Source organism: Teleopsis dalmanni, chromosome 1 (assembly GCF_002237135.1).
Source record: "Teleopsis dalmanni isolate 2A chromosome 1, ASM223713v2, whole genome shotgun sequence".
In the NCBI taxonomy this organism is placed as follows: Eukaryota; Metazoa; Arthropoda; class Insecta; order Diptera; family Diopsidae; genus Teleopsis; species Teleopsis dalmanni.
The window spans coordinates 193746810-193760150 of record NC_051846.1 but is presented as its reverse complement, the minus strand read 5'-3'; the positions used below and the strand labels follow the sequence as shown (position 1 = coordinate 193760150).

The window sequence follows — 13341 nt, the reverse complement described above, 5'->3', positions numbered from 1 at the left end:
AGCTGAGAAAGTCTCAATCCTTTCGGCATAATATTTTTCTTATTGTTATTATTAATATTATCTGATGAATATTTTTATACAGTTTTTATTTGAAGTGTTTCAAATTTTTCACAACTTGTGTATGATATTTAAATCCATGTTTATTTTCGTATTATAATAATGGTATTTCCATTCATTAATTATTGCAGCTTATTGCTAAACCTTATGTCACGTTTCCACTTCCACTGCTAAAACTACTTATGTTAATAAATTAAGATTTCATCGTTTCCATCGATATAAGCTGATTTATGCATATGCAATAGCTTGTTTGTTTATATATTTTAATTAATTGTTAATTTGCCTAGTGGGAAATTTATTTTTAAGGTTTAGATTTGACATATTTCGCCTTAAATCATTTGATTTATATATAATGAGCTCATTTATATAAAATTTCCACATTAGCGTCCTCAATGAGTAAAACTGTCTAAATGAGATGAGTGGGAACATGGTATTACAAGTTCCTATATGTATTTCTATTATTTTAGGCTATAGTCCTGAAAAAGCTTGTGATGAATTTATCATAAATATCATTAAATTGATCAAATTTACTTGGAAAGCTGGGGAGATAGTGACGCTTCTTGAAAGTAATTATTTTATGTCATTCCTAAGATAATATTTTTAAGATGTTTTTGTTTTGATTATTTCTTTTAAATTAAATAAAATTTAATTAAATTTTAAAAGTGCACATTATAATGTATAAGTGTTAGATTTTTCAAAATTTTTTTATTGCATATTGGCTTTTTTTAAAATAGATTAACTACTTAATGAAGTATTTTAAATTTTACCACAAATTTTTTATATTATATATATGTTTTACCTAGACTGCCTGATATTTTTTGTATGATGAAGTAATATTTATTACTCAAATTAAGCACAATTATATTTGTAGAGAAAATGGCCGAAGAAGCACTTATACTAAAAACTGCACAATTAACTAAAATAAAAAAACTTTAGAACAAACCAATAAAATAAAAATACATATATATTAATTATTTAAAATAAAGTTGCAAATGAAATAAAATGTTGCACAAAATATAACAAAAAGTGTTACACGTAATTGCACCTTTTAACAAAACTCGTAAAACACGGAAGTAATAGTAATTGTTTTAGAGAGTAAAAAAAAAAATATATTTTAGAAAACACAATTAAAACAAAATTTAAACAAAATTCCTTCCTCTAAAAATTAACAATATTTCCATATAAATAATTAAAAAACAAAAAAAATAAATAAAACAAAATGGCGAATACAGCACAGCTTTTACGCCGTCAGAGCTCCCGTGATATCGTCTTAAAGAGTCAAAAGAGCATCGATCAATTGGAATTACGGGTAAGGCACTAAAAATCCATAAATTAAATCCGTACGAAGTCGTAATCCAAGAAAGGACAAAACTTTAAATAAATTATTTTCTTGAATAATTCGAAAACAATAGGAATTGCGTGGTCGTCTGGTACCAAAAGAGCATAGCAGCAGTAGTCATCATGGCCATCATCATCATCAACATCATCATCAGCCCATTTACGGCGCAACAAATCAGGCTTTTATTTCAGACACTTTCGATGAGTCCTCCGAAATTGAAGCCGAAACGTTTGGGTCTGAGGCGAGCACAAGTAAAGCGAAGGCCGAGTTGGTTGCCGCCGTCAAGGCTACAGTGGAGGATGAGGACATTGTGGCTGAGAAGGAGGGAGAGGAACGCGAAAGTTGGGATAGCAAAATAATGTTTTTATTGGCAACAATTGGGTAAGTGGTGCTTAACAGCGAAACATAAAGAAAAAAAAAACGAAAATGTTAATTCAAGAATGAAAAAAATAGACGTGAAAGTGGGAAAAAGAAGTCGTGAGAGTGAAAGTAGAAAAAAAAATTCAATTTTTGCTGATGTTGAAGATGAGGAACAGTTTAATTGGCAAAGTGCTTGTGCGTGCACTTGACAGGAAGTGTGCTCAGTGACAGGAAGTGAATCAAAAAAGCAACATCATGATGTGTCGTGTAGTATAGAAAGTATAGAGGCATAGAAGATTTTTTTTTTAAATAAAAAATAAGCGGCTTAAAGTGACGCCTTTAACTGCAATTAATTGTTATATTAAAATTAAAATTTCCTTTATATGTTAATAAAATTATTTAAGTCCATTATTTTTAATATTTTTAATATATTTTAACCACTTGTCACTTGTAGTTACGCTGTTGGATTAGGTAATGTATGGCGTTTCCCTTACTTGGCACAAAAAAATGGCGGTGGTGCCTTCTTGGTACCTTACTTTATTATGCTTTGCATACAGGGTATACCAATATTTTATTTAGAATTGGCGATTGGACAACGTCTGCGAAAAGGCGCTATAGGCGTTTGGAGTCAAGTAAGCTATTTTTAACTTATTATCATTTATATTATTGAAATTAATTTAAAACTTTATTTGTATATAGGTTTCACCTTACTTGGGTGGCATAGGCATCTCCTCGGCTGTGGTTAGCTATATAGTAGCTTTGTATTATAACACTATAATTGCTTGGTGTCTCATCTATTTATTGCATAGCTTTGAATCACCTTTACCTTGGGCCGATTGTCCCACACGTCTATACTCCAATTATACTTATGATCATGAGCCAGAATGTGTGGTAAGCATATGAAAGAAACTGTCTGAACAATAATTTGTAAACATTATAGAAACAGTAAAGAACACTTAAATAAATAAATTTTGATTAGAAAAACTTGCAAAAAAATTAAAGAAACAAAGAAAAAAACCAAAGAAATCAAATCAAATTCAAATTTTCGGAGGCTACAATCGTTTGGGAATAAATTGTAGAACTTTACAATGCGAGGGTCTTAAGTGGGTGAAGATTCCTTTTGCGGGAGAATCGAAGAACTATATTTATTGATAGGCTGATTTATTAACACATGATGACTGTTTAATCAAACACATTTTTTCAAATTATTAAAATTTTCTGAAAGCTCATAACAAGTGAATTTCTAGACATAGGTCTTAATACGTTCTATAATTTTCAATTATTAAATGCATCTTTCGTTAATATAGTATGATATCTAACTCAATTTTTTTTTTCATTAATCTAAAAAAGATTAATATTTCATAAAGAAAACTGCTTACAGTGCTCCCAAATGAATCTGGGAACTTCTAAAAAATCACTGTTTCTTTGATAAACCGACGAATAAGTCTATAGAATAAGACCCAATTATAAATATATAAACATCTATATTTAAAAAACTTTGATATATGGAGAAAGAGGTGGTCTGTTTTGTCTATCTCTATACTCTGCATAACATAACCGTGTATTAACATATATATGTATAACATATATATATTGTGATCAAAAAAGAACAAGAATTTTAATTTTTTGAATTCCCGCGCTTATCCAATCGGTAATTTTTTTTTATTTTCACGCTGGTAACACTATTATACACATTCTGTCAAAGTTTAACGCCAATCAAAAACTAATCTCACGTTATATTCTCGTTCTTTTTTGATCACAAGGTATATAGGTCATATCATTATATATCTACTGACCAATTTTCTGCAGAAGTCCTAAAACTATTTGTGAATAAAATATTATTAATTTATTAAATTTTCTTTAGTTTGCTATTTTTTCGTTAATATGTCAACCTCACATTAAAATCAAGAATCAAGTAGTATCTATGTCCAGATACTCATGAAAACACTTTCTTGAAATTCTTACTTGGTAGTAAATTTTAATGTGAAGTTATTGTAGTTAAGAGAAAAAGGATAAACTTAAACAAGATTTGATAAGTTAGTAATATTTCATTCATAGATTGTTTCAGAACTTGTTTCAGAAGAATTGTAAGCCACTAGTCCTTAAATTGAAATTGAGTTCTGCTACCACGAAAAAACAGATTTCTTGGCAGTTCTGATAAACTGATAAACTTACGCTGAGCAACACTTATGAGTTTAGGGTTATAAGGATATGTATTGAGAAATTGAAGTCTATTATTGTTTAGTGTCGAAATAATGAAGCTATTAAAGCGTGATCTATTGGTTTTTAGGACTATTGATACTTTGTAAATGCGTTTTCCATACTTTGTTTTTTCAACGTTTTCAGCTTTCTCCAATTATTTTGAAATTCTTTACAGTACCGTTCAAATAAAATGATTGTCAAAAAAGAAATTCTTGTGATTATTCATTCAATTTAATCTTTTGACTTCGATTTTAATCCCTTTGTTAACAAAAACACTATCACACAACGAACACGGAATCCGTTAAATCTGACAATGCACAACTGGTGCCAATTATGAATCCATTTTACAAAGTTACAAGGCCTTTTCGCCAATGGCCGCATGGATTTTACTGTTTCTAACCGCATGGACACGTTTCAAGTGAATTTTTTTTATTGTTTATTTGTGAGAATTAAAATTTAATAAAAACAGAGAATGTAATTCGAATACCAACTGCCGACAACAGCTGCGAAAATAGTTGCGTATATGAATTACGCTTCGATTACTTGATAAAAATCACATTTTATAGACACTCTATACATACTTAATGGAAATGATATGCTTGATATACTCCATCAATCACACTAACAATTTGCATTAATGATAAACCTTAATTGCCATCACACAATCGTTCACATCATAGCATTACATGTCGAAATCCAAATATTCATACACTTTAATTTCCCTTCACAGGCTTCATCACCTACGCAATTTTATTGGTATCGCACAACCCTACAATGTTCGGAAAGCGTAAATGAACCGGAAGGTTTTAACTACCACATGGGCATTGGATTGTTAGTGTCATGGTTTCTTGTCTACATATGCATGGTTCAAGGCATCACATCATCAGGAAAGATTGTGTACATGACAGCCATATTTCCGTATGTAGTGCTGATTATTTTCTTCTTTCGAGGCATTACACTTAAAGGTAAAAATTTTTTTATTTAAAAGTTTTAATTGATTTCAGTTCAATAAATTCCTTTAGAATTAATTACAGTGGGTGTGAAAAATTACTCGTAATGCACAGTGTGTTCTGCCAAATTAAAACAAATAGTGATATTATTTATGTCTAACTTCATAACTATTGAGAACAATTTAGACTCAATATTAAGAAAGCATTACTATATAAAAAAGAGTATAGAAAAGTTTTTTAAGTTCTTATAATAATCATACTATCAGACAGTTAAGGTGCTTTTAAGTCCATGGGTTCAGTAGAGTTTACATCTAGGACAGTTTTTGATTGCAACACATCTCTAAATGAGATGTCGACGCAGTTCAATATTTCTCTAATCTGAGTTCACGTTAAATAAGGATATTTTCGACAATTGTGAAGCGGACGATCTACCCAGAAGAGGTGGACCAGGACAGGACTACATGCAAACTATTACGGAACAAATTCTTTCATTGAGATTCGACTTAGCGATATCAGTCTTGTGGTGGATTTATATACAGTTCATTGTAGATTAGGCAAACACACTAGAAGATTGAATCTTCCCTTCAATTATATCTGTCGCAGCTGGATGACAAAGAAAAGGCTTCTCATCTGCTTTGTTTTTACTCAGCTTATGCACGGTGGTGACTCTACTTTAGGGGCCCCCTTCTTTGAGGTTCGTGATCAACTTCAAAACTTTCCACCTAATAGCATTTTAAACTTCGCCAAAGATTTCACGTGGTTTTAAGCTCTGGATTTTTCCATTATACGGTAGCACAACGAGCCAATAGGCTTAAGTGGGTATCTTTTGGATCACCGATTCAAAAAGATACCCACTCGGAGTACGGATGTAGGAGAATTAGAAGGCATATATATTCTTACAGATTTTGTAGATTGATATTTATAGCAAAAATAAATGAATAGCCTATTATCTCTGCCACTATAAAGTTAAATTATTTATGATATGTCTGAGGTAGGTATTTCCATTTAGTCATTTCAGTTCAAAGATTGGTGTATGACTTTAATTTATCAATGTAGCAAGCCAGTTATAAATCATCTAAGCTATTTCAATTTAGTCATTTGTTGAAGTCGTATTGTGTGAGGTTATTTTATAAATCAAACAGCTGATTAAAAATCATCCATACTAATAAACAAAAATGTGACAAAAACCGTTGAGTTTACTGTTTGAGAATATCTTATACTCCACTTACTATATTGATTTAATAGTAAATGCTCGAAGAACCCATAAGTTCCAGATACATTTTAATATATTCATTAAAATATTTATACTCTTTCTTCAACAAGTAAATTTAGTTCGAAATTATCATATTTCAGTTATTTATAATAGAAAAAAAAAAGTTATTACAATTACTTTCATCATCTATACTATACTACCTTATAAGTCTATACCACAAATTCTTTAACTCACTGTAACTTCAAAATGTAGTCAATATGTATGAAGAACAAAAGTAAATAAATTCCATAATATGAAATAGTTAAGTACCCAAAGACAGATGGAACAATAAAACAACTATTAATCATCGGAAAACATACGCATATGGTAAATAGTCAAATAGTTAATGTCGAATTCATTATGAATGGATTCAATTGATCGTTTTTTAATTATGTGACAATCGTTAGTATTATTAAGTTTATGTACACATGTAAGCTGATATTTACTTTGATAAATATTTTGACTAAGGGCGTCATTTATTTGCAGTTTAATAGTTTTTATTATGAAAAAAAAGGCATAATAAATAACTCCTTATCGTGTATTGCAATCGATTTTGATAATGAACCAAGAAGAAAATTAGCTTTGACTTCTTCAGAACGTTAATATTCACGACATAGATAGTTGTACTATAAAACTATACTGTTTAGATTTTTTTTTTATCAATCTAATGTATATCCATATCTAAAATTATGAGTTACTTTTAGCAGTGACGTTGTATAGTGAGTACTTGAATCTTGTCAATTAATTTCATTTATTTGTCGACTATATTTGGCTAGATTTACTTAATCCCCGTTCAAAATTTCCTTCGATTAAATTAAAATTTTTTTGATTCTATATAATTTACAACTGTCAGAATAAATCTTTTTTTTAAACAATTCGCAAGAAAATTTTAATCAATATCTAAGATTATATAAAGTTATATTTAACTATCTGCTTGATAGCTTTGTAGCTGTGTAGCGCTCCAATATGTTTAATTGTTTAGTTTCTACGGTTAGTATGTCTCCCATGGCTAGATATGTATATGTTAATAAACAGTTCAAAAGCTTTATATTACATTTTTGAATGACTACTGTAACGATTTTAGGGTTCCCGGTAACGATGTTAGGGTTCTCGGTGTATGTCACCCAAATGGAGACCAATTGACAGTGATCGGCAATTGCAATCAGCATTGATGAAAGTGGGAAGAATTTTGGACAGTATTCTTTGAATTTTTTTTAAATTGAAGTGGTTTGTGTATTGAAACACAAATAAACTAATAGCCGGATAGATTGGCAGCTATATGAACTAATTTTATTCAACGTTTCATCTTGTTGATCAAAAATATATGCAGTATATTGGGTTCATATATTAGTTGAAGTGAAGAAGACTTTTACTTTTATCTTTGTTAGGCGAATGAAGAAGTGGTCTTCTAGTCCTAGACAGAGATACAAAAATTGAATGAAAAAAATATAAAAAGTATATAAATACTATTTTTTACTTTTACTATATTTGGTTGACTAACGAAGAAGTGACCTTCTAGTGCTAGACAGAGACATAGCAAATAAAAAAAAATAAAGAACATATATTAATACCATATTTTGTACCTTATCAAGTGAGCGTAGTATCCATCTGACATGGACCCATGTGAATTTCTTCTACTCCCGAAAAAAAATACGTCGGTGTTTCAAACCGAAATTTCGCTAAAGGAGTTAAAAACAGACCTACACACGTATAACTATATCAATCCATTAACGAACTATGTCATTTGATGGGGATAATAGTTAACACAATAATTTAAATTCTTCAGTAAATCTATATAAAACTGAAATAAAAAAACATTTCGTTATTGTACTTATAAATGATTATAACAAATGAATCTAATTTAAAATGTTCTCCGCCCCAATAGGTGCCGCTGATGGTGTAGCACATTTATTCACACCACGTTGGGAAACATTGCAGGATCCTGTAGTTTGGCTAGAAGCAGGAACGCAAATATTCTTCTCCTTAGGCTTAGCTTTTGGTGGTTTGATAGCGTTTAGTTCGTACAATCCTGCAAACAATAACTGTTATCGTGATGCTATATTGGTGTCTCTGACTAATTGCGGTACTTCCATGTTTGCCGGAGTAGTTGTATTCTCAGTGATTGGTTTTAAAGCTACAGCAACATTCGATCGATGTAATGAGGAACGTGCAAGTTTGATATCACAAAATAAAACATCAATGTTGCCCGTATGCGACTTGCAGAAGGAATTGGCTAATGTAAGTCATATATACTATATAATATATATACATATGCAAAAAATTAACTTTAAATTTATATTTTTTCTTGCATTCTAAATATAGAGCGCCTCTGGTACTGGTCTAGCATTTATTATATTTACAGAGGCAATAAATCAATTTCCTGGTGCACAAATATGGGCTGTTCTCTTCTTTTTAATGCTTTTCACTCTTGGCATTGATTCACAATTTGGCACCTTAGAAGGCGTTGTGACTTCATTAGTTGATATGAAACTATTTCCTAATTTGCCAAAAGAATGGATAGTGGGTGTAAGTACATTTACTCAATATATTTAATAGAATGAATTATATTAATTAATTTGTTATTGCAGGCACTTTGTTTGTCCTGTTTCATAATGTCAATGTGTTTTGCCAATGGCGCTGGCAGTTACATATTTCAATTGATGGACAGTTTTGCTGGCAACTTTCCACTACTAATTATTGCATTGTTTGAGTGTTTATCAATTAGTTATATCTATGGCATTAGACGGTACTTATTTAAATAATTATGTTTTATAAGTAAATTAATTACATATATCATTATTTTAGATTCTCGGATGATATTGAAATGATGACTGGTTCCAGACCAGGCATATTTTGGATGTTCTGTTGGAAATATCTTTCACCATGTGCTATGATTACAATATTAATAGCATCATTTTATCAATTATTAACCGAAGGCAGCAGTTATCCAGCTTGGATTGCTTCAAAGGGCATGACAGAGAAAATGGAATGGCCTCATTGGTGTATTGTCATTGCATTTATATTGATTCTATCATCTATTTTATGGATACCAATTGTGGCAATACTCAGGTAAAGTATACACCTGAAGGTTTTTCAGATGTTTAAATGATTTTTGTTATTTTCTTTATAAGTAATGTATTACTGTATTTGTAGGTTATGTGGCATAAAAGTTGTTGAAGATACTGATCCAGCTTGGTTCCCTGAAGCTGAATTAAAGGAAGTACATGGTATTGTACCGCATGAACCAACAGATATAGAACGTTCACTATTCTGTTTTAATATGGATGGTACTGAAGGAATGTGTTGCCCTAAGTATGGACTACCTGAAAAGTCTTTAGAAGAAGAAGAGTAAGCCTAATATAATACAAAAGCAATTTTAATATATGGGAATTATAATTTAAGAGTTAATTACGCACACATTTAAACATACGTAGTTAGGTTAGAAAAGTTCACAATGACTTTTAGTATAATCATATACATATATTGATAAGATCTGACAACACGGTTCAAGTTTTATTACTTCGATTTCTACTGGCTTACAGAAATAATCTATATTGTTTACATTAAAAGATATAAACTGATTTTCTAGCGGAAAGTAGCGACAAGAAGCTCATTTTTCTCTCTATAACAGCGATAACAATTTTCTAGTCTCTAATATTTATATACATCCAATTTATTTCCAATTCATACTCAATTTATATATATAATTATTTAAAATATGTTTGAAAGAATACATATAGATATTAGTTATGTTGATTATTATTAGTCAAAACTCGTACAAATGCAGTAGTTTTACCTAGTATTAGTTACTTTTATCTGTGACAGAAACACGCTATTGTGTTTCTAGATTCGTTTTGCCTACTATAATAGATCCTGCTCCTTAGATCTTTTCAAGAGTTTACAACCACATTGATTTTATAGCACTACCATATGAATATAATTATATTAGGAATTGGATTCGTATTTAGAATTATTGAATACCTAGAATATTTCTTAATAAAGTGATCAACTAATAAGAATTGTTCAGTGTCTATATACTTCCATCACGGCCATTGGGATTTCTGAATTATTGGGATTAGGAGTTTCATTTTTCATATTGCCATTAAGATAAAGCACTAACAAAGTATTTGTGTAAAAATTTTCTTTTCAGTAGGTATCTATATATTGTATAGTTATTTCTGTGAATATTAGATAGGACTCCTGAAAAACTTCTAAGATTGCTTTACAGCTCTTATGGGCCGACAAAGAAATAAATTTAGTTTCCACTGTAAGACATTTTATAATCGGTCTTTTCGACATTGGTTGAATTCGAAGGTGGCTTTAGTCTTTTAAGACCCTCCGGGGACTATGTCAAATAAATGCAAATATTTACTTTCTCAATATTGTTGAATGCTTCTGTGGTCCAGTATCAAAATAAGAAGTTAACTCGAGCATATAAACTGTCAGATCTTATATACAAAAATATATAATGCCATATTATACGTAATTATTTAAATAAAGAAACTTTGTAAATAAACAAATTACGACAATAATATTTGGTAACAAAAATATACAGACAATATATATATATAAATATTTTTAGCCACCGAAAAACTGATTTATAATATATGAAATTATTTATTTGATCAAATTTTATTATATAGAAAATAGTTATTATTTATTATATATTATAATAAGTATACACAAAAACTGTGACAATAATATTATTTTTAAATGGATTTGCACAAAAATATCGTATTGAAAATTTTACAGATGTATTTCTTCTATTTAAATAATTTTTGTGTTATTTTTTGTTTTACCTACGAAAAATTCTTTGTAAAATATGAATATTTGGTCAAGAAAGACTGTAAAAATTTAATTAAATAATTTTATAAGATATACTGAAAATTCATAATAGGTTTCAATTCAACCTAAACTACAATGCATAATCCAGAAGAAAAAAAATTCCTACGTCAAACGTAATCCCCACGTAATCGCATAAAATTTTAATAAAAAAAAATATATTTAATTGCAATTTTATTTAATCATTTATTTTTTTCAAATAGAACTCCTTTGCAAACCAGAAAAAAATTTAGTTAAAAATGCAATTAGTAAATAATGTGGAAGTTACATATCCTATTTCAAGTAAATTCATTCCGACTCGAGTGGTTAGTCAAGAAACCTGAGAAAAAAATTGAATATGGCATATCGAATGTTGTTATTATATGAAAATAAGAAAAAAGAATTTGCTTTATAAGCTTAATGGCGATTTTAATTATATATACATATATATTAATATTTGTGAACTGTTATTTAATAATCTAACATAATACAAAATTTAAGGTTTTCTGTTTTTTTGGTCTTATTTTAATGTATTTAACTAAGTGTACCTCTCTATTATGAATATTTCCGAGTGTGATACTTTCTATTGTACCTTTCAATGTTATTTAAATCAGATAGTTAACTTAATGAAATGCTCAGTTTCTGTTAACATATATAGCGAAATTTTGTTTTTTATCGTGTACCAATATCTATTGATATCTGTCATTGAATGGAATATAAATATTTATAAAGGATTATAAGAGTTATATTATCATTTAAATTGTCACTTTTAGTAGTTGATCTATAATTGTTTCTCCGAACTAAGGTGAAAATAGTAATGAATTACAGCACAATTTTATTTTTAATTAAATTCGTTTTTTAACTGCCCATACAGCCATTTGGATAATGCCAAATATCAATTACCAATTATGTCTTATGATAAATTTTTTGGATCTATTTATGCATTTATAATGTATAATCTACAAGTGCCAAGGGTTGTACTTTAACCTTGCGTAGTGTAAAACCTTGAGCTAGGAGCATGACAGATTAAGAACGTAGATGGGTTTAAATTCAAACCAAGGGTTGTACTTTAACCCTGCATAGTTTAAAGCCTTGAGCTAAGAGCATGACAGATCAATAACATAGATGGGTTTAAATTCAAACCAAGAGTTGTACTTTGACCCTGCGTAGTTTAAAGCCTTGAGCTAAGAGCATGGCAGATCAATAACATAGATGAGTTTAAATTCAAACCAAGAGTTGTACTTTTGACCCTGCCTAGTTCAAAGCCTTGAGCTAAGAGCATGGTAGATTAACAACGTAGATGAGTTTAAATTCAAACCAGCTTGAGACTGAAATAATATGGTCATTTTAGTGATTCAGAACCATAGATAATGTAGTTCGTGATGAATCTAATTAAAAATAATAATAAGTTTGAGTCTTGGATTACGTTAGAGAACAACCAGTAGTTAATATTAAAATTTTATGTTTAAGTATTTCAAATGTTTCTGTTTCTTCAAAAACGCTTATGTGAATAAAATAAAATTTTGTAAGTCAATTTTTATTTTTATGTAGTCAGTCCTCTATATAAATATCGCAGAGGTTTTGAAGTTTATTGGACTTCTTCCTCAGATCGGAGTATTCTTGCAACTGCTGTTAGGAACATATAAAGTAACTTTTTATACTGGAATCTGTTTACAAATTTAGTTCTAAATAGTAAGAAATAAATTAAATACTATGCAATATATAAACAATAAAGATTATATAATCAAGATTGCAGTAGTAGCAGGTAACTGTTGCTGATATTGTTACTATCCTCTTTCCTATTCATGGTACTGACTATGTTTTTTAGTATGTGGATGCTCTCTAGAGTTACTCTTTTGTTATGGTTTTTTTCTTTATATATTATTGGCACGTAATCTAGGTCTGCTCTTTCTATATTCTGTACATATTCAATATCCTTTAAATAAAAATACTATTATTATTTAATAATTAGTTAAAATTATTTGCTATATATTTTATACACATTAAAATAATTCATTAACATAATCTTTAAGCTGAATAGCAATGAAAAGTTATTTTACTTCAGATAATCTTCAAATGTATATATTATTATATATATTACTTCTTTATATTCTGTCTATGTCTATCTATATTCAATATCTATATATTCTGTCTATATTCAATATCCTTTAAATAAAAATACTATTATTTAATAATTAGTTAAAATTATTTGCTAATAATTAAGCTTCATAATCTTTAAGCTGAATAGCAATAAAAAGTTATTTTACTTCAGATAATCTTTAGATAATAGATATACATGTAGATATTGGTACACTCATTTTCAATACTTTAACCATTATTAGAAACTTGTCGTCTTTAGT

At 29.1% G+C, this 13341-nt stretch overlaps 1 protein-coding gene across 1 annotated transcript; it reads left to right on the top strand.

The window, feature by feature from the left end:
* Positions 1–1224: 1224 nt before the first annotated feature.
* LOC119671010 (sodium-dependent neutral amino acid transporter B(0)AT3-like) lies at positions 1225–9825 on the top strand. The gene is made up of 10 exons (XM_038081489.1): positions 1225–1366; positions 1470–1777; positions 2211–2388; positions 2456–2647; positions 4689–4923; positions 8046–8398; positions 8483–8686; positions 8749–8906; positions 8966–9229; positions 9314–9825. The coding sequence occupies exons 1-10, from the start codon at positions 1277–1279 to the stop codon at positions 9510–9512; spliced, it is 2181 nt and encodes a 726-aa protein (XP_037937417.1). The 5' UTR covers positions 1225–1276; the 3' UTR covers positions 9513–9825.
* The last annotated feature ends 3516 nt before the right edge of the window (positions 9826–13341 follow it).